At 50.5% G+C, this 26,903-nt stretch overlaps 3 protein-coding genes across 21 annotated transcripts; 2 read left to right on the top strand and 1 right to left on the bottom strand.

Annotated features, from left to right (window-relative positions):
- The first annotated feature begins 165 nt into the window (after nucleotides 1-165).
- Nucleotides 166-16,692, top strand: SNX32 (sorting nexin 32). 10 transcript variants are annotated; one of them, XM_072789933.1, is made up of 14 exons: nucleotides 166-345; nucleotides 9,462-9,547; nucleotides 9,972-10,079; nucleotides 10,493-10,603; nucleotides 10,747-10,868; nucleotides 11,053-11,176; nucleotides 11,334-11,438; nucleotides 11,631-11,736; nucleotides 11,889-11,964; nucleotides 12,212-12,251; nucleotides 13,011-13,097; nucleotides 13,212-13,371; nucleotides 13,454-13,539; nucleotides 13,839-14,240. In XM_072789933.1, exons 2-14 carry the CDS (start codon nucleotides 9,470-9,472, stop codon nucleotides 13,890-13,892), a joined length of 1,257 nt encoding a protein of 418 aa, XP_072646034.1. In that variant the 5' UTR covers nucleotides 166-345; nucleotides 9,462-9,469; the 3' UTR covers nucleotides 13,893-14,240. The 10 variants fall into 10 exon arrangements, 9 of the variants coding, with proteins under 9 accessions (XP_072646034.1, XP_072646035.1, XP_072646039.1 ...); XM_072789934.1 differs by having other exon boundaries at nucleotides 9,975-10,079; XR_012013655.1 differs by lacking the exon at nucleotides 166-345 and adding an exon at nucleotides 14,621-16,692 and having other exon boundaries at nucleotides 9,476-9,547; nucleotides 13,839-14,090.
- Nucleotides 15,194-18,790, bottom strand: CFL1 (cofilin 1). Its single transcript, XM_072789942.1, has 4 exons — nucleotides 18,631-18,790; nucleotides 16,418-16,725; nucleotides 16,069-16,145; nucleotides 15,194-15,853 (listed from the first exon to the last, which is right to left on the bottom strand). The coding sequence occupies exons 1-4, from the start codon at nucleotides 18,631-18,633 to the stop codon at nucleotides 15,741-15,743; spliced, it is 501 nt and encodes a 166-aa protein (XP_072646043.1). The 5' UTR covers nucleotides 18,634-18,790; the 3' UTR covers nucleotides 15,194-15,740.
- Nucleotides 18,708-26,450, top strand: MUS81 (MUS81 structure-specific endonuclease subunit). Of its 10 annotated transcripts, XM_072789924.1 has the most exons (19): nucleotides 18,708-19,785; nucleotides 20,137-20,222; nucleotides 20,630-21,291; nucleotides 21,381-21,510; nucleotides 21,747-21,832; nucleotides 22,377-22,475; nucleotides 22,586-22,654; nucleotides 22,817-22,902; nucleotides 23,211-23,342; nucleotides 23,471-23,611; nucleotides 23,788-23,883; nucleotides 23,973-24,094; nucleotides 24,193-24,290; nucleotides 24,860-24,976; nucleotides 25,075-25,170; nucleotides 25,334-25,462; nucleotides 25,542-25,645; nucleotides 26,107-26,190; nucleotides 26,287-26,450. In XM_072789924.1, the coding sequence occupies exons 3-19, from the start codon at nucleotides 21,157-21,159 to the stop codon at nucleotides 26,351-26,353; spliced, it is 1,791 nt and encodes a 596-aa protein (XP_072646025.1). In that variant the 5' UTR covers nucleotides 18,708-19,785; nucleotides 20,137-20,222; nucleotides 20,630-21,156; the 3' UTR covers nucleotides 26,354-26,450. The 10 variants fall into 10 exon arrangements, with proteins under 10 accessions (XP_072646025.1, XP_072646026.1, XP_072646032.1 ...); XM_072789925.1 differs by lacking the exon at nucleotides 20,137-20,222; XM_072789922.1 differs by lacking the exon at nucleotides 18,708-19,785 and having other exon boundaries at nucleotides 20,070-20,222.
- The last annotated feature ends 453 nt before the right edge of the window (nucleotides 26,451-26,903 follow it).

Genomic DNA, 26,903 nt, shown 5'->3' on the forward strand with positions numbered 1-26,903 from the left:
TCCCGGGTCCCCGGCCCTAGCTTCCGCGCTTCCTCCTAAAAGCTGGGGCCAAGCACAGGAACGATGGGTGCTGCAGCCAATGGCGTCGCTCACGGCGAACCTGATACCCAATCAAAAGGCGTGGCTGCGAAGGGCGGCGGGAGCCACGCCTGACTCCAGGTGACTCCAGGCGGGGAGGGGCGAGTGGCTCCGTCCGCCGGTCGGGTGGTAGGGTCCCGAGCCTCGGGCCGGCTCCCGGGGACGAAGCTGCTGGAGCCGGCCGGCCTTGGCCAGCCGCGGAATACTTGGGTGCTGCCGCCGAGAAGAAGGGTGATGGAGGGGCGTCAGGCTGGGAAGGAGAGCAAGGTAAAGAAAGGATGCAAACCCTCTCTCTCCCAACGTCCATCTCACTCCATGATACCCAGTGATGCCCAATCAGGGAGTGGGGCGTGTGTGCGTGTGTTCGCGCGCACGCGTTGAGCTGGAAGAGACCTGAGCAAGGGGATGCGGGGGTGCGGCGCCTCTGTGGCACCTGCGTGGGGGCTGGCGAGGATGCCAAAGGAGGCAGGGTTTGCCTCTGCCCTGACAGATGTAAAGGGACCTGTCACTGCCACTCCTTTCCTCGCCAGGACCAATTAACTCATGATTCTGGCTTAATGGGGAAGAAGAGGGGAGAGGGAGAGAGACTGAGAAGGGGATGGAGTAAGTTTCTCCTTTGCCAAGGTAGGAGGAATCCAGTTCAGCACTAATGGCTTCACTTGTGTATCTGTGTTCATTTAATCATAAGATCATTAATTCTTCACTTTTTCCTCTTGATTTCATTCAACAAATACTTATCGAGCATCCTTGGGTTCACAGAGGTGCACACTTTTGAGAGTTGGAGGCACGTGCAAAGTAGGCTGTGGCTGAGGATAAGAATGGAGTAGCTGTGGTCCATACTTAAAGTCCCATCTCCCTCAAGCAGTTACCAAACAGTACGGGTTAGAGTAGAGATACTAAGGCGGCAGGAGGGAGACAAGGGACTCAGGGGCCCATTTACCAATGAGTCAGATTGTGTGTATAAGGGGCGATTTGCAGTTGGACAAAAGGGGAGGCTGCCCTGAGGATGTCAGAGAAGCCAAGAAGTGAGGAGTGGGGTTCAAGTGGAGTTTGGAGAGGTGAGAGGGGCTGAGCGACACAAAGTATGGAGTAGGAAATATCAGTTTCAATGTTTATATTCATATTCCTGGCTAATATATTTAAAATGCTTAGATCAGTGCCTGGCATATAGGAAGCTCAAGTATAAGTGTTAGCTATTATATCTGACTATTTAGACAAGTCATTGTTGTTGTTGTTGTTGTTACTGTTGTCATATGAGATGTGTACTGTGCTTTCAAACTGATGGTTGAATCCCCAAACTTTGTAGGTGCCAGACTCTCTGACAGTCCACTATTAGATCTTGTCCTCTAGAGTAATCATTGCCTTCTTTAAGACTCTCCTTTAAATAGAGAGAAATGGAAAGAATACTATGAAGATGTAAACAAAAATAGAAGAGAAAATGAAATAATATAAAAAAACATTTGACTAACAGATGCAAGGAAAAAAGAGTAAAGGAACAACAACAACAACAACAACAAAAACCAGATGAGGCAAAGAAAAAAACAAAAAGCAAGATGGTAGGTTTATAGCTTATGTCAGTAATTACAGTAATTATGAATAGACCAAACACTCCAATTAAAAACATATTCAGGCGGCGCCTGGCTGGCTCAGTTGGTAGAACATGCAACTCTTGATCTTGGGGTTGAGAGTTTGAGCCATACCTTGAATGTAGGTTACTTAAAAAAAAAGTTCGACTGGATTTTTTTCAGATTGGATTCTTTTTTTTTTTTTTTTTTTTTTTTTAAGTAGGCCTCATGCCCAGTGCAGAGCATGGTGTGGAGCCCATCATGGGGCTTGAACTCACAACCCCAGATCAAGACCTGAGCTGATGGGCAGCCGGGGTGGCTCAGCGATTTAGCACTGCCTTCAGCCCAGGGCTTGATCCTGGAGACCTGGGATCGAGTCCCACGTCGGGCTCCCTGCATGGAGCCTGCTTCTCCCTCTGCCTGTGTCTCTGCCTCTCTCTCTCTCTCTGTGTCTTTCATGAATAAATAAATAAAATCTTAAAAAAAAAAAAAAGACCTGAGCTGAGACCAAGATTCTGACACCTAACCAACTGAGCCACACAGGCGCCCCTCAGATTGGATTTTTTTTTTTTTCAGATTGGATTTTTAAAGGACAACTATATTCTCTTAAAAGACACATACTTTAGGGGCACCTGAGTGGCGCAGTTGGTTAAACATCTGACTCTTGATTTTGGCTCTGGTCATGATCTTGGGGGGTTGTGGGATTGAGCCTCTTACTGGGCTCTGTGTTCAGCAGGGAGTCAGCTTGAGATTCTCTCTTCTCCCTCTCCAACTCCTGCTTGTGCATGCACATGTGCACACACTCTCTCTTAAATAAATAATTATTTTTTAAAAATAAGTATTTTTAAGAGACATACTTTATAAGGACACAGAAAGAATGCTAACCAAAAGAATGCTGGCATGGCTATATTAATTTCAGACAAAGTAGACTAAGACAAGAAGTATTAGAAATAAAGAGGGACATTTTATAATGATTAAAGAGTCAACTCAACAGGAAGATAAAAATCCTAAATTTATATGCAACTAATAGCATTGTTTCAAAATATGCAGAGTAAAAGATTACAGAATTAAAAGGAGAAATAGACAAACCCACAATTACAATTAGAGGTTTAACACAACTCTTTCAACTGTTAGAACAAGCAGACCAAAAACCAAAAGAAAAAATCAGTAAGGATTTTGAATCCTTAAAATTTTTAAAATACCATGATTAATTAACTTGATCTAATTGGTTTAATTAGAGCTCTGTACCCAACAACTGCAGGAAACACATCCTTTTCAAGTGCACTGGAAACATTTACCAAAATACATTATATGTTAGGCTATAAAGCAACTATCAACAAGTTTTAAAACATTGAAACCAGACAGGATGAAATCTCTGTCCCAGTAGAATTAATAAGGAATCAAAACAAAAAGATAGATAGATTCCAAAATATTCAGAAAGTAAACAGTGTGCTTCTAAGTAATTCATAGGTCAAAGAAGAAATTATAATGAAAATTAGAAAAAATTTTTAAAGATTTATTTATTTATTTATTTATTTATTTATTTGAGAGAGAGAGCACAAGCAGGGGGAGCAGGAGAGGGAGAAGCAGACTCCCCACTGAGCAGGGAACCTGATGTGGGACTTGATCCCAGGACCCAGAGATTATGACCTGAGCCAAAGGCAGACTCTAAACCAACTAAGCCACCCAGGAGCCCCTAAAATTAGAAAAATTTTTTAAAGAAATGAATTTAAGGGATGCCTGTGTAGCTCAGCGATTGAGCGTCTGCTTGAGAGTCTGCTCAGGGTGTGATCCCGGAATCCTGGGACCAAGTCCTGCATCGGGCTTCCTGCATGGAGCCTGCTTTTCTCTCTGCTTATGTCTCTGCCTCTCTCTATATATGTCTCTCATGAATAAATAAATAAATAATCTTTTTAAAAAATGATTTTGAAAATATGATAAACCTGGAGATGCAGCTAAAGAAGTATCCAGGGGGAAATTTATACCTTCAAACGCATTTTTTAGAGAAGTTGAAAAGTCAGTGATCTACATTTCAATCTCAAGAAACTAGAAAAAGAAGAACAATTTAAATCCCAAGAAAGTAAAAGGAAGGAAATAATAAAGAGCAGAAATCAATAGAAGATAAATATACAAATATAGAAAATCAATAATGCCAAAAATAGTTTGTTTAAAATACTAATAAAAATTGATAAGCATCTAGCAAGACTGATAAAAGTGAGAGAAAGGGAGAAAGAGAGAGAACGGGAGGGAGACTGAGAGGGAGGAAGGGAGAAAATGTTAATTACCAGTATCAGGAATGATCAAGTGCACATTGGTAGAGATGTTTCAGCCCTTATAAAGATAAAAGTATTTAAGAACAAGTTTATGCCAACAAATGAGAGAATTTTGATAAAATGGACGAACTACTTGAAAAATGCAACTTACCAAACCTGAAATAAGAAACCGAAAATCTGAATAGTCATATATCTATTATAGGAAGTAAATTTATAATTAAGAACTTTTCCAAAAATACCTTTCTGAGCAATAAATTTCACATGTGAATTCTTTGAAGCATTAAAGGATGAATAATACCATTCTCATATAAATTATCCCAAAAACAAATAGAAGGCACAATTCCAACTTATTTTAGGAGGACAACATAACCTTGATACAAAAACCTGTCAAGAGGAGGTGGACAATGATGGGTAACTGAATATACTTAATACCAATATATTGTATACTTTAAAATGGCTAAAATGGTAAATTTTGTGTTATGTATATTTTACCACAAAAAATCCTGTCAAAAACATTAAAAGAGGGGTCTGGGTGCCTCTCAATTAAGCAACTGGCTTTGGCACAGGTCATGATCCCAGGGTCTTGGGATCAAGCCCTACATTGGGCTCCTTGCTCAGCAAGAAACCTGCTTCTCCCTCTCCTGCCTGCCATTCCCCCTGCTTGTGCTTTCTTTTTCTCTGTCAGATAAATAAATGAAATGTTTAAAAAAAAATACAGGTTAATCTCTTGTGAACATAAATGGAAAATCACAAACAATATTACCAAGTTGAATAAGCAGTATGTAAAAAGATAATACTTCGGAGTACCTGGGTGGCTCAGTTGGTCCAGCTCTTGATTTCTGCTCAGGTCATGATCTCAGGGTTGTGGAATTAAGTCCTGCATTGGGCTTCATGCTCAATGCAGAGTCTGCTTGTCTCTCTCCCTCTGCTCCTCTCCTTAATCAAACACTCACGCTCTCTCTCTCAAATAAATAAATAAATAAACAAATAAATTAAAAAATATTTTAAAAATTAAAACTAAAAAGCAGAAAGATAATACTTCATGATGAAGGCCTTATTCCAGGAATGCAGGGTAGTTCAATATTTGAAAATCAATAAATGAAATTTGGGACATATACAGAAAAACCCATTTGATATTTCAATAAAGGAAGGAAACATTGATAAAAATCAATGTTCTTACCAAACTAGGCATAGAAGGTGGTCTCATTAATCTAATTCAAGTTTAATCATCTTCAGGATTACATTTTGTTTTGTTTTGTTTTGTTTAATTTTATTTATTTATTCATGAGGGACACAGATACAGAGAAGCAGAGACACAGGCAGAGGGAGAAGCAGGCTCCATGTAGGGAGCCCGACATGGGACTCGACCCCAGGTCTCCAGGATCACACCCTAGGCTGAAGGCGGCGCTAAACCGCTGAGCCACCGGGGCTGCCCCAGGATTACATTTTGAATGCATTCTCTCTGAGATAAAGACAAGTCAGATCTTTTTCACCATGTCACCATTTCTGCATTGTACTAGAGGTTCTAGCAAGTGCAATAAGGCAAGAAAAAGAAATAAGGTATATGGCTGGGAAAAACTAAAACTGTCATTATTTTATAGTATAGGATTGTATACGGAGGAAATCCAAAATAATCTACAAACTATTAAAAGCAGTAAGAAAATATAGCAAGGTTCTTGGACACAAAGGTAGTATATAAAGATCAATTGTGTGTTTCTACATACTAGCAACAAATAACCAGGTGATTAAATTTTTAAAAATGTTATTTCAAATAGCAACAATAATTTTTAAAAAATCATAAAATACCTAGGAGTAAATCTAACAAAAGATATGCAAAACCTTTACAGAGAATACAACAAAACATTACTGAGAAACATTAAAGAATATCTAAATAATTGGGGAGATATTTCATGTTGATTGATTGGAAGATTCAAAATTGTAAAAATGTCTATCCTTCTCAAATTGATCTGTAGATTCAATTTAATCTCAATCAAAATCTCAGTAAGTTTTGGGGATCCCTGGGTGGCTCAGCGGTTTAGAGCCTGCCTTTGGCCCAGGGCGAGATCCTGGAGTCCCGGGATTGAGTCCCACATCAGGCGCCTGGCGTGGAGCCTGCTTCTCCCTCCTCCTGTGTCTCTGCCTGTCTCTTCTCTCTATCATAAATAAATAAATAAATAAATAAATAAATAAATAAATAAATAAATCTTAAAAAATATTTTTAAAAATCTCAGTAAGTTTTTTTGGTTGGAAATTAACAAGCTGAGTCTATAATTTTTAAAAAGATTTTATTAATTTTTGAATGAGAGCGAGAGCACAAGTGGGGGTGTGGGCAGAGGGAGAAGCAGATTCCCCACTGAGCAGGGATCCTGATGTGGGACTTGATTCCAGGACCCTGGGATCTATTTAGACCCCTGAGTCTAAATAATTAGTCTAAAATCTTTTAAAAAGATTTTATTTATTTATTAGAGACATAAAGAGAAAGAGAGAGAGAGAGAGGGAGAGAGAGAGACAGGCAGAGGGAGAAGCAGGCTCCATACAGGGAGCCGGATTAGAACCCGATCCTTGGTCTCCAGGATAACGCCCCAGGCTGAGGGCACCAAACCGCTAAGCCACCAGGGCTGCCCAGGAGTCTACAATTTTTTTTAACATTTATTTATTTTTTAATTAATTTATTTTAATTTATTTTATTTTAATTTTTTATTTTATTTTATTTTATTTATTTTTTATTTATTTATTTTTTAAAATCTTTTTAAAAAAGATTTTATTTATTTATTCATGATAATCACACACACAGAGAGAGAGAGAGGCAGAGACACGAGCAGAGGGAGAAGCAGGCTTCATGCAGGGAGCCTGACCTGGGATCCAATCCCAGGTCTGCAGGATCACGCCCCGGGCCAAAGGCAGGCGCTAAACCGCTGCGCCACCCAGGGATCCCACATTTATTTTTTTTTAAGATTTTATTTATTTATTCATGAGAATACACAGAGAGGAGAGAGAGAGGCAGAGACACAGGCAGAGGGGGAAGCAGGCTCCATGCAGGGAGCCCGACGTGGGACTCGATCCCGGGTCCCCAGGACCACGCCCTGAGCTGCAGGCGGTGCTAAACCGCTGAGCCACCAGGGCTGCCCCAGGAGTCTACAATTTATATAGAAATTCAAAGACCTATAATAACCAAAATGATTTTGAAAAAGAACAAAATTAATTCCATCTGATTTCAAGTGTGTCAATTACAGGAATCAAGAGTGTGATATATCAAAAGTGCAAACATATGATCAGTGGAACAGAATAGATACAGAATTGATAACATTTATGAAATCAGTTTATTTTCTTTTTTTAAAGATTTTATTTATTTATTCATGAGACACAGAGAGAGAGAGAGAGAGAGGCAGAGATACAGACACAGGTAGAGGGAGAAGCAGGCTCCAGGCAGGGAACCTGACATGGGACTCGATCCTGGAACCCGGCGGGATCATGCCCTGGGCTGGAGGAGGCACCAAACCGCTGAGCCACCCAGGCTGCCCTGAAGTCAGTTTATTTTCTAGCAAGATGTCTACCAAAGCAAATAAATACTCAAAAGATTTTTTTTAACACATCAGTGCTAAAATGACTGGCTATTATATGGCAAAAATGAGTCATAACCTATACCTGACACTGTATACAAAATGAAATGAAAGTGGATCTAAATATAGACCTAAATATAAAAGCTAAAATTATTAAATCTAGAGGAAAAGAAAATAGATTATCTTCATGACCTGAGGGTAGGCAAAAGTTTCTTCGAGAGTACACAAATATCCTTAATCATAAAAGAAAAGACTGATATACTGGAGCTTGTAAAACTGTAAGCAATTAAGAGAGTGAAAAGGCAACCGAAAGAGTAGGAGATAATGGCAACACATATAACTGAGAAAGGACTTGTTTCCAGGGTATATAAAGAGTTCCTACAAATCAAAAAGAAAAAGACAATCTGATTTTTAAAAGGGGGGAGAGGAGGATCAAAAGACTTGGATAGGCACTTTATAAAAGATTTCCAAATGGGCAATAGATACATAAAATGGTGTTCAATGTCATTTCTCACCAGGAAATACAAGTTAAAGCCACAATGGGCAATAACTATACCCCCATCAGTATGGTTAACATAAAAAGGACTAACAATTCTAAGTATTGGTGTTGGCAAAGATATGGTACAACTGGAATTTTCATACAATGCTGGCAGGAATATAAATTTGTACAATCACCTTGAAAAACTGGCAGTTTAAAGCATTTAAACACATGCCTACCCTATAAAAGGCATATGCAAAAATGTTCATGGCAGCTTTATTCATAACAGGCCAATCTTGAAATAATCTAAATGACTACCAACAGTAGAACAGATACATAAGTTATGGCATTCATATGAATACAATACAGCAATGAAAGAGAATTACTGCTGCACTCAATAACGTGGATGGATCTCCCTAAAGACCATGGATACAAGAGTGTATACTGTATAATTGCACTCACATGAAGTTTAAATTGAGACAAAAATAATCTGTGATGAGAGAAGTCAGAATAGTTGTCTATGGACAGTGTGTGCCAAATCTGTGCCAAAGCCTGTGAGAGGAGAGACTGAGGGGATGGGAGAGGGGCGCAGGTGCCAGTTTATCTATTGGGAGCTACACTTTTTTTTTTAATTTTTTTAAATTTTTTATTTATTTATGATAGGCACACAGTGAGAGAGAGAGAGAGGCAGAGACACAGGCAGAGGGAGAAGCAGGCTCCATGCACCGGAAGCCCGACGTGGGATTCGATCCCAGGTCTCCAGGATCGTGCCCTGGGCCAAAGGCAGGCGCCAAACCGCTGCGCCATCCAGGGATCCCTGGGAGCTACACTTGAAGGGAGAATGGCTTCTTCCTTTCACTTGGCACAGTGGTATAGACATCGTAGGTGTTCAATAAATGTGTGTTGAAAAGCTCAATGCAAGGGACACGTGGGTGGCTCAGTGGTTGAACATCTGCCTTTGACTCAGGTAGTGACCCTGGGTCCTGGGATCGAGTCCCGCATCGGACTCCCTGTGGGGAGCCTGCTTCTCCCTCTGCCTGTGTCTCTGCCTCTCTCTGTGTGTCTCTCATGAATAAATAAATAAAATCTTAGAAAGAAAGAAAAAAAGAAAGAAAGAAAGGAAAGAAAGAAAGGAAAGGAAGGAAGGAAAGGAAGGAAGGAAGGAAGGAAGGAAGGAAGGAAGGAAGGAAGGAAGGAAGGAAAGCAAAGCTCGGGATCCCTGGGTGCCTCAGCAGTTAGAGCGTCTGCCTTCGGCTCAGGGCGTGATCCTGGAGTCTTGGGATCGAGTCCCGCATCAGGCTCCCTGTGAGGTGCCTGCTTCTCCCTCTGCTTGTGTGCCTGTGCTTTTCTCTCTTTGTGCCTCTCATGAATAAATAAGTAAAATCTTAAAAAGAAGAAGAAGGAGGAGGAGGAGAAGGAGGAGGAGGAGGAGGAAGAGGAGGAGGGGAAGAGCTCAATGCAAGAATGATCTAGTAGTTTGGTGCCTCATGGATCTTTTCTCTTTTAGAGAAATCCATGTGTTTTGTTGACAAGCCAATGCCTCTTGGCACTAAAAGCAGCGAATGGAGTGGTCTCAGGATCCCCTCAAAAGGGGTGAGAACTTGTTATTGAACTCACATTAGGCCCTGGTGAAAGGGTACCAGCTTCTGCCAGTAACCAGTTGGGGAAAAGGTGAACGGGTAGTTGAGAAAGTAGTTGGGGTTTGGAATTTGAGAAACTGGGTTCAAATCTCGCCCTGCCACTTTGCAGCTGTGTGATTTGGGGCAACATATTTCACTTTTGGAGGTGTCAGTTTCCATATCTGTAAAGCAGGCAGAATTCTGCCTCCTTCTAAGGATGAAAGTGTGGAGTAACTGGAAAGCCCTGAGCAGTGACTTACCAGGATCCCTCCAGGGGTGGCCACCCCAGGGCATTGAAGAAGCAATGCTGAGCTGGGCTTGGCAGGAGGACGTGACATCTGTGGTGAGGATGCGGTAAGGGGCTGTGGTCAGCCATGTCAGAGGCCTCCCCTCCCCAGCAGCCCTCCTCCGTGTCAGTGGACCTGCAGGGAGACAGCTCCTTACAGGTGGAGATCTCTGATGCAGTGAGCGAGCGGGACAAGGTGAAGTTCACCGTTCAAACCAAGGTGAGGCTGCCAGGGGAGTGAGAGGGCAGTTCGGACAGCTGCCTCAGGAGGCTTCAAGAGCTTGAGATGCCTACTTTCCCCAGCCTTGCTAGCCTGGGGTGGGGGGTGGGGGGGCAGATGTCAACTTGGACTTTGGGCCCTGTTCCTCAACCTAGCTCCTGCTCCCTGCCCCTTGGAGAAAACAAGCATCTTGTCTAGTCTCCAACTGCCTTTTGCCTCCAACACCAAGTCCTAAGCATTCCCCATCCTTCGTCCTGATGGAAATCACCAACACCTGAACCACCCAGGCCCACCTTGGGCCTCACCTGGGATGTGGGGTTGGGGAAGCCCCACAGTGGGTGCTCAGGATGCCTGATGAGTGCAGGGTTTGGAAGGGGAGGACAGACACCTCAGACAGGCTTCCTGGCTTCCAGAGCTGCCTCCCTCACTTCACCCAGTTGGAGTTCTCAGTTGTGCGACAGCACGAGGAGTTCATCTGGCTACATGATGCCTATGTGGAAAATGAGGAGTACGCCGGTCTCATTGTGAGAAAGGGCTAGGTGGGCTGGGGCAGGGAGGGGCAGCCCTGGGTGCTTGGGTGGGGGTGGAAGACTGGGCCACACTTCCGGGTGTGGGTGATGGCCTTCTCAGCAATGAGAACTGCCAGCTGTATCCTTCCTTTGAGCAGATCCCCCCAGCCCCTCCAAGGCCAGACTTTGAGGCTTCAAGGGAAAAGCTGCAGAAGTTGGGTGAGGGGGACAGCTCCATCACGAGGGAAGAGTTTGCCAAAATGAAGCAGGAGCTGGAAGCGTGAGTGCTACTTTCTTTCCTTGTCTATGATGAAGCTCCAGGTCCACTCCCCCCTCCTGGGAATCCCTAGATTTCATCACCTATGGTTAGAGACCCTGACCTCTGACTCCTGGGCTTCTGAGGGGAAGGGAGCAGGATAATCAGAGGCAAGGAGGGCCCTTCAGCTGCTTGCCATTTTCTGCAGGGAGTATCTCGCCATCTTTAAGAAGACAGTTGCAATGCATGAGGTCTTTCTGCAGCGCCTGGCGGCCCACCCTACCCTGCGCCGAGACCACAACTTCTTTGTCTTTTTGGAATATGGCCAGGATGTGAGCTGGGCCAGAGCACTGGGGTCACTCTTGGGGGTAGGGGGCTGGGTGCTAGATGGGCTCAAGCCTCTGTCTCATCAGCGCCATAAGTGGCATGAGCCTGGGGTGAGAAGTGCAAATGCCTACCCCAACATCCTACTCTCTGTGTGTGCTTCAGCTGAGTGTCCGAGGAAAGAACAGGAAGGAGCTCCTTGGGGGATATCTGAGGAATATAGTTAAATCTGCAGATGAAGCCCTCATCACCAGGATGTCAGGGCTCAAGGTAATCCCTGGGACCCCTCTGTGGATTGAACCCAGGGCCTCAATCTGCAGCAAAGATGGAGGCCCAGGGTGGTTGTGGGAGGGAAACCACTGGTGGGGCATGGCCTAGAGGAAAATTGTGCCACCCCTTCGTGTCCATGGCTTCCATGTTCCTGCTGACTCAATATAAGTGACTCCTGTCTGGCTCCCTTAGGAGGTGGATGACTTCTTTGAGCATGAGAGGACCTTCCTGCTGGAGTACCACACCCGCATCCGGGACGCCTGCCTGCGAGCAGACCGTGTCATGTACTCCCACAAGTGTACGCAGAGCCCAAGGGGCCCTGGGTTCTCTGTCCCTTCTCCTGGGCATTCCTACTTCCTGCAGGGAGAGAAAAGAGCAGGACACAAACACCAGGGGTGGGGCTTGATGTGCAGACCAAGAGGGGTCTGATGGAGGGCTGTTCCCCAACAGGCCTGGCAGACGATTATATTCCTATCTCTGCTGCACTGAATAGTCTGGGAGTACAAGAAGTCAACCAGCTGAAGATGTGAGGACTCCCTCTCACTCCTCCTGTCCTCTCCCTATGCCTGTAATACTGTGTCTGCCCATGAGGGGTCACTGTGGAGATGTACTATCAGCTGTAGGTGGGAGGTGCAGAAGTTCCTGCTGGGATTTGGGAAAGGGAAAATTTCCCCACTGCAGGCCATTGGGAGGGTGAAAGCCCTAAAGAGAGGGAGGCTTTAAGCAACACCCTTTCAAGACCGCTGCCCTAACTCTTCCCCACTGCCTCCTAGGAGCTTCCTCAAATTGGCAGAATTCTTCGAAAGGCTAAGGGTGAGTCCTGCCTTCTGTATTGGAAGGGCACCCAATCAGTGATCCTTTGCAGAAATGAAAATTTCTCCTCCTGAAAGAGGAGAAAGCTCCAGGATCAATTTGGAATGTTTGGTGAAAAGTTGGGCCCAGTGATACCCTGGACTCACCTTCAGTTTAACCCTAGTTTAATAAGATGGGAGTGGGGACAGGGATACAACTTCAGGTGTGTGTGTGTGGGGGGTAACGGGGGCAGGGGTGGGAACCAGGCCTGGCAAGGCATTTACAAGGATGTGCCACGTGCCTCTGGCAAGCTGCACCGCATTGTCAACATCCCACCCCAGACACACACTTCCTGAACTCTTCTGAGAGTCACTACAGTGTGCCAATCTTTCTCAGCTGTCCATTGGATCACATCTCTTCTCTGCTCAAGGCCCTCCATGACCCTGCCAGTCCCAGAAACTGCCCTTAGCTTGCATTTTAGGTTTGGGATCCAGCCACTGCCATCCAAGTGCTCCCATTGATTTCATGGTTCCCTGAACACTTACAAGGTTTGCACATCTGCACAGCCTTTGGCTGTTGTCTGATTCCTACTCAACCCCCGAGATCCAGATCAGAAGCCATTCCTCTGTGGAGTTTTCCTTGGCCTGGTCTCCTGAACATCAGGGTTTGACCTCAAGTGGTTATCAGGTGACTCTTGGATATTGAGATGAACAGCAGCACCCCAGCCTTTAGCTTCTCCTCTGCAAGCTCCCTCCCTAGCCTCCAAACTTCCTGATTCAGAAGCTGGAGGGCCGAGTGGCATCTGATGAGGACCTTAAGCTGTCAGACATGCTGAGATACTACATGCGAGACTCACAGGCAGCCAAGGTGAGATGTGGCCCCAGAGCAAACCTCAGGCTGGAGGACAAGACTGAAGCAGCAGGGGAGGGCAGGTAGATGAGGCCTCGGGCAACAGTGATCCTGTGCCCCTGGTGACCCTAGGACTTGCTGTACCGGCGGCTCCGAGCACTGGCTGACTATGAGAACGCCAACAAGGCACTGGACAAAGCACGCACCAGGAACCGGGAAGTGCGGACTGCTGAGAGCCACCAGCAACGGTGCTGCCAACGCTTTGAGCGCCTCTCCGACTCAGCCAAGCAGGGTAAGTCCCATGGCCCCAGAGCCTCAGCAACTGGGTTGCCTACCCTGCCAGGGTCCCCATTTCTCCTCCCTCCCCTGTCCAGAGCTCATGGATTTCAAGTCCCGCCGGGTCATCTCCTTCCGCAAGAACCTCATAGAGTTGGCAGAGCTGGAGCTCAAACACGCCAAGGTGAGCCCTCCACCCTCACTGGCCTCTCGCTGCCTTTCTGCCACCCACTCCCAGACCTCTAGGTTCTTACCAAGTGTTGGCAAGCAGGTGTTGGGGAAGGAGGTCTGGCAGCCCTGAGCAGCCATTGACTTTTTCAGGACTGTTTCATCTTGGAGCAGGACCCTTCCCTCCTCATTAATAAGCCCTGAATAAATGGCAGCTATTATTGCTGAGGATAGGAATGTAAGGAAGGGGGTGGTGACAGGAGCTAGAAATATGGAAAGAACAGCACTCTATCAAGGACCTCTCCTCCTCTGCAGGCCAGCACCCTGCTTCTCTGGAACACCCTTCTCACCCTCAAGGGGGAGCCTTAGAACTGCCAGAGCCTGCTGTGGGGCCTTTGGAGGCAAAAGTCCCCCAGATTTCCCACAAGATGCCACGTTCCCCACCACAGCAGCCACTAGCCATGCCCCATCATCTCCCAGGGCAAGCCCAAGCCCCACCCCCCACCCAAAGGTGCCAGGTCTTTCAAGAGGAAGATAGGGCAACATGGGTACCAGACTTGGCCACAGGTAAGAACCCCAGCCTAGGGGAGGCCAGGGGCCTGGACCTTCCTTTTCTCCTAGAGTCTGAGGGGCAGCCCTGGCCCACCCTATCAACCCCCTACCCCCTGGAGTTTGTCCCCAGCCTGTTCAAATAAAAAGCCTGGTTTATATAGCAAACAGGCCTGTTTGTCCTGACTTCCCTCAGCACCAGGGGCCACCATTTACCTTTATACACTTTGCCAGGGCACTACAGAGACAAGATCCTGGGCACCACTCCTGCAGTATCAAAATACCCCTTCCTGCTTTCCTCTTAAGAGATACTGGCAAGCTCCAAAAAACTTAGGAACCAGCTTTAACAGGATGCCTTTTTTCCCCCCAATTCAGGCGAGGGGGTGGGGGAGATAATAAATCCTGCATTCACACCCTTAGGGTGAGAATTCTAGAATACCTTTAACCTCCTAAGCAAGTGAAAACCCAAAGTACAGGTTGGAGAGAACCTGCAGCTATGCTGGTAAAAGGCTTGGGGCTCCAGCCAACACCCTCTTGGTTAAATACAGGGAGGTGGAACCCAAGACACTTGGGTCTGAAGTCCTGGGCTCCACCTGACTCAGCCCCACCCTGGACTCCAGTCACATCTGCAGAAGGCCAAAGGCTCTACTTGGCTTCTGACTCATAGAAGCAACTGGACCCGGCCCTCTTAGAGGAGTCAGTCATCCATGAAAGCAAGCAGACGAAAACCAAAGAGAACCCCAAAGACAGAAGAGTTCAAGAGGAACTCTGTAACTTGCAGTCTCACAGCCTACCATCAGGCAGGGGGTCGGAGAATAGGCCTCACTGCCCAGCTGTCCACCTGGGTAAGAAGTTACAGGGGAAAGAGTTCAGGCAAAACACTTCTGCCCAAAGGGCTCTTGCAGCCAGCAGCAGACACACCCTCATTCAGCTGCCTCCTAAATAGTTTGACCCCAACTGAGGCACCACCTATGAGTGGTGACCATCAGGAGACTCAGCCGATCTCTGGGGCCCAATGAACGGGGTGGATGGAGGCCAGGTGTAGAGGAGATAGATGCTGCTCATTACCTCAGCAGACCTTCCCCCGCAAGATCCCTTGGGCCCCAACCCTGAAACAAACATCCCATTAGTGAGCCTTTTTATTGTTGTGTGTGTTGTTGGTTTTTTTTTAATTGAAGGTCCCTTACTGGTCCTGTTTCCATGAGTGCCAAGACCAGGGGAAAAGGGGAGGGGAACCAGGTGGCGCAAGGAAGGGTCATCTCCACAACATTCCATTTATACACAGAACTAAACAGACAAGCACAGAGTCACTATTGCGGTTAGAAGTTGGCAGCATGGGAAAAGGGAGGAACAGGTGAGGAACTGGGGTGTCGTTAAAAAAAATACAGGCCCCCCCCAAACTGGGGTGCCTGGGGGGAACTTGGTCTGCTTCAACCCAAGAGGAATCAGAAGATCAAAAGCGGTTTGGGAAAGCCAGAACCGTCAGGGATAGAGGGAGGAGGAAGGTCCAGGGGGTGAGGGGGCTGTTTGGCAACTGGGGTGAAGGGATTGCCCTCCCCCTGCTGGGATCCCCCCAGCCCCTCCGGTCTGGCAGGAAGGGGGCAGCCTGCAACCCCCATGGGCAGGTCTGGGGCTGCCAGATGCTCCAGGCAGGGGGCTGGAGGGGGCTCACAAAGGCTTGCCCTCCAGAGAGATGACGGCACTGCCCCCCAGTTTCTCTGCCAGGGTGCAGCGGTCCTTGACCTCCTCGTAGCAGTTTGCTTGTAACTCATGCTTGATCCCTGTGAGGAAGAAAGGGAGCATCTGTGAGCAGGATGCATTGGGGGAGGGGAAGTCAGGGCTGGGAAGGAGCCAATCAGAACAGATGGAAGGGACAAGGTTACCTTCTAGCAGGCAGGGAAGAGGAGGGGGAGGAATCTCATATACCACGGCATTCATCCCACCCTGCAGCCAAAGCCTGAGTGAAAAGGTGCATGGCACCAATGCTGGCCCTTACCAGTCAGCTTTTTCTTGATGGCATCCTTGGAGCTGGCATAAATCATTTTGCTCTTAAGGGGTGCAGACTCAGGTGCCCTGAAGGAAAACAACAGAGAATATGCAACAAAGTTCCCTCTCCAAGTCTAGCAAGTGCCATCAAGTAATAGAGGACTTCAAGAAACCCTTGAGCTGGTCTCCAGCATTCAAGCTTTTATCAAGTTCCTCATTGACAAGTGTTTTGTTACAATACCCTCCCCCTCCCTCCGAATTCCATTAACTGGGAACCACAGAGATTCCCATCCTAAGAAAGTAGGGTGGGGCAGAGCTAGAGCAGGTAACAGGAAGAAAGTGCCTGCAGAGAAGCTCACCAGAAGATAAACACCAGGTCCTCCTTCTTGCTCTCCTTGGTCTCATAGGTTGCGTCATAGAGGGCATAGCGGCAGTCCTTGTCTGGTAGCATCTTGACAAAGGTGGCGTAGGGGTCATCTACAGTCTGGCCCACATCACCTACCAGGATCTCCTTGCCCTCCTCGAGGATGATGTTCTTCTTGTCCTCGCTCAGGCAGAAAAGAACTGCCTTCTTGCGCTTCTTCACTTCCTCGGGTGTTGAAGACTTACGCACCTTCATGTCATTGAACACTTTGATGACGCCATCAGAAACCGCCACGCCAGAGGCCTGGGGGACAAGCCACATATTTTTCATGAAGGAAAGACTTCTGGACCCCCCCCTGAAGTCCCTCCTTTGCAATCTTAAGAAATATACCTCGGATGCCAACAAGTTCTCAACCCGAGGAGATCATTAATCCCCTTCCCAAGACAAGAATCACTATTTTCCCACCCAAACCACTGTCCAAGGACCAAGTGAGACACAACTCCAGAATGGCAGCCACAGAAGAAACCTCTTATCTAACATAATTCCTCCTCATCCAACACTTTACAGCCTAGAAACTGAAGATCTCTGAGAGGCAGAACCTTGGCTTTGATGTGAGCCCAGAATCAAAAGAATCCTAGGCTATTGACTCCTTACAGTACTCAATCTCAGCTTTAGGGTAACAGTGCCGACTTAAAACTTCACGGATAGGAAAAGGAGACCCAGGCACCCAGGGAACAGACACCTCTTCTGGAAACAGAACCAGAACGCCACAATGGTAGGGCACAAAGAAATTTAACGGTTCTCGTTAAATCCGTCATAACTATTCAGTATAGTTGTTCACAAACCATCCTTTTTCCTGGGTTTTCTTCAACCAAAGCAAAAATCACAATCCCCAATTAAGACCATAACCCATTAACTCCCAGTCTTCGGGAAAAATGTAGGACCTAAAGGTGGCTGACAGAAGTTAGCAGGTCAAACCCAAATGCGCACAGTCCTTGAGCTCTTTTAACGTCTATTTTGGGTCGTGTTGGGTGGGGACACGATAGCCAAGAGAGGGGCTACTGACCAAAACGAAATATGCCGCGCCCCCCACTCCCGGAACTGCAGAGGAAGCCGGCCACGTGACTCAGCCGCTTCCGGAGTAGGCGGGAGAAAACGTTCGCCTGGGCCCGGCCAGGACCCGGAGAGAAAGCAGTACCTGGAGGCAGTAGCACCCCCAGGGCCTCAAGACCGAAGAATCGCTTTACCGACCGGCGTATCCGTCCCCTCCGCTGCCGGTCGGAGGATGGACAAGTTACACAACCTTCAGTTCTCGTAGCCCTGGGGCTGAACACAGGGGGCGGGGTGGTTTCCGGGCGGTGCCCGCCTGGGTCACTTCCCTAAACTCGGCTCCACCCTCAGGCCCCATCCGGGAAAGCCGAAGGCCCCGCTTGTCCAGGGCTTCGGGCCCAGTAGTGGGGCCAGTGCGTGTGCGCAGGCGCCGGCCGACGGTGCCTTTCCAGCCTTTGCCGGATGTACAGAGCAGAGAACCCAGATCGCTTTGTGGGCTCCCTCGCAGGGCCGTGATCCCTCCGCGGTGCAAACCTGCGGCTCCGGTGGCGAGGTGCAGGCTTCTAATCCCCAGCGCTAGCACGCAGACCCCTCCGCGCCCGCATCCCCCTTGGCCCTCTGCCCCCGCCCCTCCTGGGCGCAGACATCCCTGCCACCTGCTCTCGACAGACCCGCCAGCCGAGGGAGGGTGACGCGGAAACAGGAACAGCCCTTGGGTGGGGCGCGCACGCCGAGACCGCTCGCGCGCTTTTCCTTCGACACCCCCGGGAAGGGTTCGGATGCCGCGTGCTCCGCCGAACGCGCGCCCCCGTGAACCGACTTGCCTCAGCGCGCGCCCCCGGCTGCTCCGCGAGGGGCGGGCACGCGCGCGCGCACCACGGACCCCTCCCCCACCGCCGGTATCCGCGCGGGCGCACCAGCGCGGTGGGGGAGGGGAAAGGAGCCCAGGGGGCGCGCGAGCGACGGCCGAGCTAGCCCTCCCCAGCGCCCTCGGGCGCGCACGCGCGTCCCAACGCTACCCGCCCCTCAGCCCGAGACCCTTATCCCGCCCGGGGCGCTGGGGGAGGGGGTGCAGATGTCGCTCCCCCGTTCCTTCCCCCGCGCGCAGACGAGCGACTTGCAGACGCCTCCCCTCAGTCGCCATGGCCTGCTGCTCACCATGTTTCCGGAAGCGAAAGGGAGATAGCAAAAAGGGTCAGAAGAGATGAGAGCCGCTGCAGCTGCCGCCGGGATCCGACTGAACGCGGCCTCTCCCGGCCCCTTCCGTTTAGTAGGAGCCGCACAATGAGGGGCGGGGCGGGCTTCCGGCGCTCCCCCCACGGGGCGACGGGAAATGAAGTCCAAGGGTCCTGCGCCGTCTTTTTGGCCAGCCGGCCTCTCAGGGCCCTATTACATGCTGGGAAACGTAGTTCGAGACAGCCAAGGGGGGCGGTGCTGTGGCGCGGAGAGCACGCCCATTGGTCCACTTTTCCAGGAAACGCTCAGCTGGGCAGAGGCCCCTAGCTCTAGGTAATGTGACCCGAAAATGAGCCTCGACCTCGCCGCTCTTTAACCGCCGCGAAACTGTTTCTTATGATCCATCTTGGCACCTTCTGGTCTGAAAATTTTGGGTTTAGTATTTTGCTTTTCTGAAGTAACTATTTATTGGCCTGGAATCCAGTCCTGGAGCAAGAGGAATCGCAAGTGTAAAGCGTGTTCAACCCGATAAACAATTCGTTGGGCACCCTCCATATGCAAAGCCACTCGTTTCCTGGGAAAGACCATATGCAACTTCAATAAAATTAAAATAAGACACAAGAGAGACTCTACAAGGAAGTCTTTAAGAATATAGCTTTGTTCTTGTTTTAAAGATAGATGGCAAATTCACGAAACGGGTTTATGTCAATTTAAAGACTGCGCCTTTTACTAGACACGGTGAAAAGAATAGATATTAAGCCAGACTCGAATCACGTCCTCGAGTTAACAGCCATGCATACGGTTAACTTAAAACTCGCAAAAATTAAGACACAGCTGTGTTAGCTTAAGTTTCTGAAAAAGAAGCCGGTGGGGACTACGGAAAGTTTTCCTTGGCCTCGAACAACGATCATGCCTTAGTCTTTGCCGAAAGGGTCACAAATCAGGGATCTGAGGGCCTAGATCCCATCAGCGGAATAAAGAGTGTAAATGAAGAGCTGGAAGCCCGGTCTTCAAGACCGGGAGTGGGGCGCTTCGCAGGGCATGCTGGGGATTGTAGTCAAGGACGTCCCGCTGCATCGCTCACCCCCCGAGTTCCCGGAAGCCCCAGGTGGAGGCCGCCGCTGGACCCACAGCCCGGTAAACGACCCTGCCAGAAAAGGAGACTGGCTCCACTTTTTTTCAAGCCTCGGAGTTTCCAAGAGCAACGAGGAGGGGCAGAGAGACTTCGAAGTTACCCTGGAGACACGCTCCCGCCCGCCCCTAGCCACGGGATGCCCTAGATGTCCTTATTAGGACAAGAGACTAGAGGGGGTGGGGCCAACCCGCACACTCGATGGAGGCTCCTTATAAGGCAGCCTCGGGAGGGAGGCGGGAGTTCGGAGCTGGCTTGGGCGCGCGCGGGGTGGGGGTGGGGGGTGCGTTCGCGGCTGGGCGGAGTCTGGAGGGGCGGGCCTAGAGCTAGGGTGCCAGCCTCCGTACTCCTCGAAGGCCGCAGACCATCTCCTCGCGACTTCAGTATAACAGCTGGGTGGAGGCTCTAACTCTCTGGTGACATCTTCAAGCCGAACTCAGCTGTACGTGTCCCTCAACCTGGGACCCTTTTGCATAAGCCTGAACCTAAACTTCCTTGAGAGTCTCCCACCTCCAATGAGTTACAAAAATGACTGTGTTCTCCCCTTCCACCTTCGTCCGGGCTTTTACCTTCAGTCTGCTCCCCTGAATCTAACCACGTGCCCATCTCAGACCCCCACCTCGGGCTGAGGCCCAGCACCTCCCATTTGCCCCCCTTCTATTTGCCCTCTGTTCCCCTCTGTTCTCCTAGCTTTAACCTTCCCTGAAAGTCCCAGACTTCGTGCCCTCCCCCACTGCTGGATCTCCACATCTCCCCGCCCCTCACCCAGCTCGGAATCACCATTTCTTCGGAGTCCTTGAGCTCCTCCTACATTACCTTTGTATCTTCATCCCTTATACTTCTTTCTAGATGTCCTTCCTACAAATACGCCTGCACTTACTTGCCCCACCCTCCACCTCTTGGGCTTCTCAGAAGCCCAGCGTCTCTCCGGCATCCTCAGCAAAGGTGAGACAAACTGACACCCTCCGGTTCCTCGGTGTTCAGGATTACTGCCATCCAGCCCTCCTAGCCACACGGGGGCGCTGTCTGTCTTTCTGTCCGCACAAGGAGTACCCCGCTCTCCAATCTGGGCTAGGAGGAAGGGGCGGGTCAAGGCTCCGGGGGTCTGGGTGGGGCCGATCCGAAAGACTGGTCTGGGCCGGGAGGGGCGAGGGGGCGAGAGGCCGTAGAAAAGGCGCTTGGTACCAACCACTTGAAGCAGTGCCGGAGCGGGGAGGGCAGCTGGAGGCTGTTCGCTAGTAATTGCCCCGCGTGGGGCCACGTGATTGGAGAGGTGCCGCCCTCACTCTCGAGCCAGGTGTTCGAATCCCGTCTCCAGAACTGGCGGCGCCCCAGCCTGGTCGGCGCGAAGCGCCAGGGGACCCGCCCCGGGGCTCATGGCAGCGTCGGTCCGCCTGGGCCGGAAACGCCCGCTGCCCGTTTGCCCCAACCCGCTCTTCGTTCGCTGGCTAACCGAATGGCGGGACGAGGCAGCCAGTAGGGGGCGCCGCACGCAATTCGTATTTCAGAAGGTGGGTCTCGGCTCGACGCGGACTGGTACGGGTGGAGCCGGACAACCAGGCCTGCCCTGACCCCAGTACGGTACCCCTGCCCCCGCCAGGCGCTGCGCTCCCTCCGGCGGTACCCACTGCCCCTGCGCAGCGGCAAGGAAGCTAAGATCTTGCAGCACTTCGGAGACAGGCTGTGCCGTATGCTGGACCAGCGGCTGCAGCAGCACAAAGCATCGGGGGGTGAGCGCTGGAGTCAGGGTCGGTGGTCCCCTGAACCTCCCCCAGGCGCAGCCTCCGAAACCACCTGGGATACCTTAGCTTCAGGCTCCCCCCCTCATGTCCTAGTTGTTGTTTGACCGCAGGCTAGTGGCTGGCTTGCAAAACGTCACCCCTCTCACCTACCACATGAACTGGCAGCGCCCCAGACCTTCCTGCCTGCTGGATTCCGTGGGATTGACTCTCTTCTGCTCCCGCAGGTGACCATGCCCGGAGTTCACCTTCTGGAGAGAAGAGTTCAACCCCAGAAGGGCCACCTGCGAGAGTGCGAGACTCTTCCGTGCCAGTGAGAACTGGGCGAGGGCAGTGAGAAGGAAAGGGGAGAAGGAGCAGTAAGATTTTCTGGCTTGTGGGGACTTAGCAGCCCTGAGTCCAGATCTGCCACCAGTGACGCCTGGCCTTGGGCAAATGACTTATTCTGGTACTTAGTTTTCTTCTGTGTAGGTGGAGATATTGTATAATAATAGTTGAGAGTTCTGTGATTGGGCTATTCAGGGAGCCAAGACCAGTATCGAGCCAAGACCCGAGGATTGCTGTTACTGGCTTTTGTTGCCTTAGCACTTCTGTAGTGAATGGGAGAACTGAGGCTGGGTCAGGCAGATGAGACCCCTCGGCCCACTCCCATCCCGGCAACCATCCACCGTCTCATCCCAGCCTTACAGGCTGTCCCATCATCCCACCCATCTTACAGACAGGGAATCTGAGAGGTGGCTGAGTGACTTGTTCGGGGCCGTGTAGCCTGCTGAGATACAACCTGAACTTCAGCCCTTCCAGGGATTCAGTCCACGATGGCTGATTGGTTTTCATGTTCAAAACGTCTTGTTTTTCAGATTCCAGCCCAGCCCAAAGCAGGAGGCTCTGGCAGCTACTGGCCAGCTCGGCACTCAGGAGCACGAGCAGTACTGCTGCTGCTTTACAGGGAACGCTTGGTGAGCACTTGGCTGTCCCAGGAGTTAGGAGAAGCCAGGTGGTGAGGCTCCTGGAGGAGACTGGCCCCTGTGCTGAACCTGCCTTGGCTACATTTCTGTCCTGGTTACAGAATCCTAGTGGCCGTAGTTTCCTAACGAAGGAGGAGCTGCTGCAGAGATGTGCTCAGAAAGCTCCCAGGGTGAGTGCTGAGATGGGAAAGGATAGAGCTGAGTGGCTTTGAAACAGACCCTAAGTCCACCAGAGATTTCTCTTCTTGGGAGCAAGCAGTGGTATGGGGCCCAGCGAGTTGGACATGTGGTAGCACCAGGAGGTTTTTAAGGGTCTCCTCTCTTATGGACAGGTGGCTCTTGGGAGTACTCGACCCTGGCCAGCCCTCCGCTCCCTCCTCCACAGGAACCTGGTTCTCAGGACACACCAGCCAGCCAGGTGGGGTCAACTGCAGGGGGATACAGGAGGTGTGTGTGTGTGTGTGTGTGTGTGTGTGTGTGTGTGTAGGGCGAGGGGAGAATGTGTGTGATGTTCTGAGTGGGGCCCTACAGTCACCCAGCAAATCTCAGGCCTCATGCTATTGAGATAGGGGTAGGAAGGGAGGCCTTACTCCTAGGAGCCCATATTGGTGGAGTACCATGAGGATCTGAGAGACCAAGCAGTAGATGGGAGGAGGAGGAGGTGTCACAGGTTATTGAAAGAGCAGAAGGGCTTTGGTGAGGACACAGCGTTTTGATGTGTCTTAGAATTTTAGGAACAGCACTCCAGAGAGGAGGAAGAAGTTTGTCTGAAATGTGCTTGTTGCAGACTAGGAAACATTCCTGGGCAGGTCCAAAAGAAGCTGATCTGAGGAGCAAGAGCACAGCCTGTCGGTGGAGGTGGGGGTGGAAGCCACTGGACTTGTTTGTGCAGGGTCGCCAAGGCTGGTGAGACCAGCTCAGCTGGGGGCAAGCAGGAGAGCCTGCCAGGTCTGAGTGAAAAAGGGAGATCTGTGTTCATCTACCAGGTACTCGCTGACTCCGGAGGGTCTGGAGCTGGCCCAGAAGCTGGCTGAGTCAGAGGGCCTGAGCTTACTGGATGTGGGCTTCAGGCCAGAGGAGCCCCCTGGGAAGGAGCCAGAAGTGCCAGGAGCGGCCTCTGCTGAGCTGTGAGGAGGAGGGGGAGGGGACAGAGAGGAGCCCGAAGGGTCCCAGAAATGAGGCCCAACCCTATCTCCATCATGTCTAGCTAAGCTGCCCCACCCAGTGTGGGTTGCAAGGGGGGATTGCCTGGCACTGGCGTTCTGGCCTTAAAACACACCAACACCTCCTCCCCTCCTTGTAGTGGTGCTAGTGAAGGGAGTGTCCAGCAGCTGCCACTGGAGCTTGGGCCTGGAGAGTACAGGGTGCTGTTGTGTGTGGACGTTGGCGAAGCCAAGGGGTGAGTGGGGTAAGAGAAACAAGAGAGAGGATGCTGGGGTGGGTGGCAGGGGCCTGCCCTGATCTAGGCCTCCTGTCTCACCATTCTAGGGCAGGGCACAGGCCAAAATTGCTCCTGGAGCTACAGCGGCTGCACGTGACCCATGTAGTGCGCAAGTTGCACGTCGGGGACTTCGTGTGGGTGGCTCAGGAGACCAGGCCCAGAGACCCAGGTAAGGGGTGTAGACAGAGGGGCAGAGATATAACAGGCAGGGCCTGGTAGGGGGAGGGAGGGCACAAGCCAATAAAACCCTTCTTGGTCTCCTGACAGCAAGACCTGGGGAGCTCGTCCTGGACCACATCGTGGAGCGCAAGCGGCTAGATGATCTATGTAGCAGCATCATAGATGGCCGCTTCCGAGAGCAGAAGGTTCCTAGACTGGCCTCACCGTGCTCCCCATTTCCTGTCCACTTTAGGGCCCCTCCACAGCCCAGAGGTGTCCTCAAGGCAGAGCTCCCATAGCTCTAGCCACACCTCCATTAGAGCTACACCCAGGCAGCCCCAACATCAGACCCCTTGCGCTCCTACAGGTGCATGGTAGGTGTGCAGGGTGACTGAACTGGTTGAGGAGCATATTCAAGACCCCTTGGGCAGCCAGCCCCTACAACCTAGGATAAATAAGACCCAGACCTCCAGGAGTGGGACCACACAGCTCAGGCTAGGTACTGGCTGCTGGGCTGACTGCATAGTCACAGAGGCTATGTGTAGGCCAAGAAAGGTTTGAAGAATGGACATCATTCAGAGATGGTGGAAGGCTTTTCCAGGCAATGGTAACAGTGTGAGCAAAGGTGGGGGCCCTTTGAGACAGGCAGAGAAGCTAGGGAGGATGAGGAGGTGGATTGGTGAGACCAGGGTCCCGTGATGATTTTGAGTGACATGCTGGACAGCCAGCATACGGGCATCCAGGCCTGACCCTCCCTGCCTCTCTACCTCCCCAGTTCCGGCTGAAGCGCTGTGGTCTGGGGCACAGAGTATACCTGGTGGAGGAGCATGGCTCTGCACACCACCTTAGCCTTCCTGAGAGCACGCTGCTGCAGGCTGTCACCAACACTCAGGTGAGCCAAGAGGACAAGGCAAGGCTTGCAGGAACCCCATGGTCCACAGCTCTGGCCAAGAATTCCCATCATCTCTTGGGTGGGTTCCTCTTCCCCAGGTCATCGATGGCTTCTTTGTGAAGCGCACAGCAGACATCAAGGAGTCAGCTGCCTACCTGGCCCTCTTGACACTGGGCTTGCAGAGGCTCTACCAGGTGAGGAAGTGATTTGTCCTTGGGTCCTATGCTCCCCCAAGGAAGTGAAGTGAGCAAGATCCAAATTTTTCAGACTGGCCTCCTGAGGCCGAGGATTAGGCAAGGAATGGCAGGGAGTTGTCCCCTAGAGCTCTGTCCTGGCCTCAGTTCCCTCTTCCTTCAGGGCCATACCCTACGCAGTCGCCCCTGGGGAACCTCAGGGGATCCTGAATCAAGGCCTGGGCCCTCCCCACATCCTCTCTGCTCACTCCTCACCTTCAGTGACTTCAACGCAGGAGCCATGAAGAACAAGGTACAGCCTGTACCCCATGCCTCCTTACTCGGGCCAGCCCCAAGCCACGCCTGACACCATTCCCCTCGCCCAATCCCAGGCCCAGTGTGTGCAGGAGGTGTTCGCCAGGCAGCTGATGCAGGTGCGGGGAGTGAGTGGGGAGAAGGCAGCAGCCATAGTGGGCCAGTACAGCACCCCTGCCAGGTGAGTGCTTTGCGGAGGGGTCTGGCTCTGCCAGGGTGCATGGACCTGACTGAGTGGACAGAGGGGAGTTGGTGGAGGTCAGGTGGTAAGGAAGACGGGGTCAGCTAGGAGTAGACAGTATCTCAGGGTCAGCTAGAAATAGACAGTATCTCAGCGGCCAGGGGAGCCAACAGGAGTGAGCGAGCGCTTCTGCCTGGTGCAGCGGAGAAGGCTCCTGGATGAGGGGGTTGGGCCATGAAGACTAGGCCAAGAATAGTCACACTTGGAGAACATTTGCAGCTGCATGAAGGGAGGGTGAGCTGGATGGAAGGCTCAGGAAGTACAGCAGCAGTGCTGACTCCTCTCCTCCACGCTGACCCCTTCTGCCTGTCTCCCGTAATGGTGGCCTAGCCACTCAAGAGTGGGCCAGCTGTCCGCTGTTGCCAAGCTTTAGAAATTCAAACACCCTACCCCACCCCCAGCCTCCTGGCCGCCTATGACGCCTGTGTCACCCCCAAGGAACAGGAGATGCTGCTGAGCACCATCAAGTGTGGTCGACTGCAAAGGTGATGATGGCAAGGAAAAAGGACCTACAGGGAGTGGCTGGGGCAGGGTTGCTCTGGCTCATGGTCTGACCCTCACCTGCATTTCTCTTTGTGCAGGAATCTGGGGCCTGCTCTGAGCAGAATCTTTTCCCAGCTCTACTGCTGCTACAGCCCTCTGACCTGAGGCATCCCGTGAGGCCGACTACACCACCACCCCCCACCTTCATGGGCTAGCCAGCCTTTTAAGCCACTGGGCTACAATAAAAATATAAGTATTTGCAGCTTGATGTATTATGGAGGTGATGCCAGGGACTTTGTGAAGTATCCAGGCAGAAATTGGGGAGACCAACAGATCCAGTGGTTTTTAAACTGAGCTCTAAGGACCCTGGGGTTCCCTGGGAGAGCACTGAGACCACCAAGGAGATGGAGTCAGTGAGGCGTTACAACTTTGAATCTAGTTTATATCATCAGAGTTCCCTGATAGGATCAAATATCCTTCCATAATAAGTTCTGTGTTTTGGAAAAGAAATATGTGGAAAGCACTAATCTTAATTGCCTCATTTTATAGATTGGAAAACTGATGCCCAGAAAGAATCTACTAGGGTTTAGTCAAATTGATAGTTTGAGGCCAAACTGGGATTAGAACCCAAGGCCTCCAATGTCTACAGTAGAGTTATAAACCAAACTCCAGTTCCTGGGCTGGGTCCCTGGAGTCTGTAGCCTTATTATCTCCT

This window comes from Canis lupus, chromosome 21, assembly GCF_048164855.1.
Source record: "Canis lupus baileyi chromosome 21, mCanLup2.hap1, whole genome shotgun sequence".
NCBI classification, from domain to species: domain Eukaryota; kingdom Metazoa; phylum Chordata; class Mammalia; order Carnivora; family Canidae; genus Canis; species Canis lupus.

Excerpts from the sequence above, each read along its gene's own strand:
- SNX32 (XM_072789933.1), top strand. The coding sequence starts at position 9,470 with ATGTGTTTTGTTGACAAGCCAATGCCTCTTGGCACTAAAAGCAGCGAA. Across the intron at positions 10,080-10,492 it reads AGTTCACCGTTCAAACCAAG|AGCTGCCTCCCTCACTTCAC; the intron begins GTGAGGCTGCCA and ends CCTGGCTTCCAG. Across the intron at positions 10,604-10,746 it reads AGGAGTACGCCGGTCTCATT|ATCCCCCCAGCCCCTCCAAG; the intron begins GTGAGAAAGGGC and ends TCCTTTGAGCAG.
- CFL1 (XM_072789942.1), bottom strand. Across the intron at positions 16,146-16,417 it reads GACCTGGTGTTTATCTTCTG|GGCACCTGAGTCTGCACCCC; the intron begins GTGAGCTTCTCT and ends GTTTTCCTTCAG. Across the intron at positions 15,854-16,068 it reads CATCAAGAAAAAGCTGACTG|GGATCAAGCATGAGTTACAA; the intron begins GTAAGGGCCAGC and ends TCTTCCTCACAG.
- MUS81 (XM_072789924.1), top strand. The coding sequence starts at position 21,157 with ATGGCAGCGTCGGTCCGCCTGGGCCGGAAACGCCCGCTGCCCGTTTGC. Across the intron at positions 21,833-22,376 it reads TGCGAGACTCTTCCGTGCCA|ATTCCAGCCCAGCCCAAAGC; the intron begins GTGAGAACTGGG and ends CTTGTTTTTCAG. Across the intron at positions 24,977-25,074 it reads AGGCTGTCACCAACACTCAG|GTCATCGATGGCTTCTTTGT; the intron begins GTGAGCCAAGAG and ends CCTCTTCCCCAG.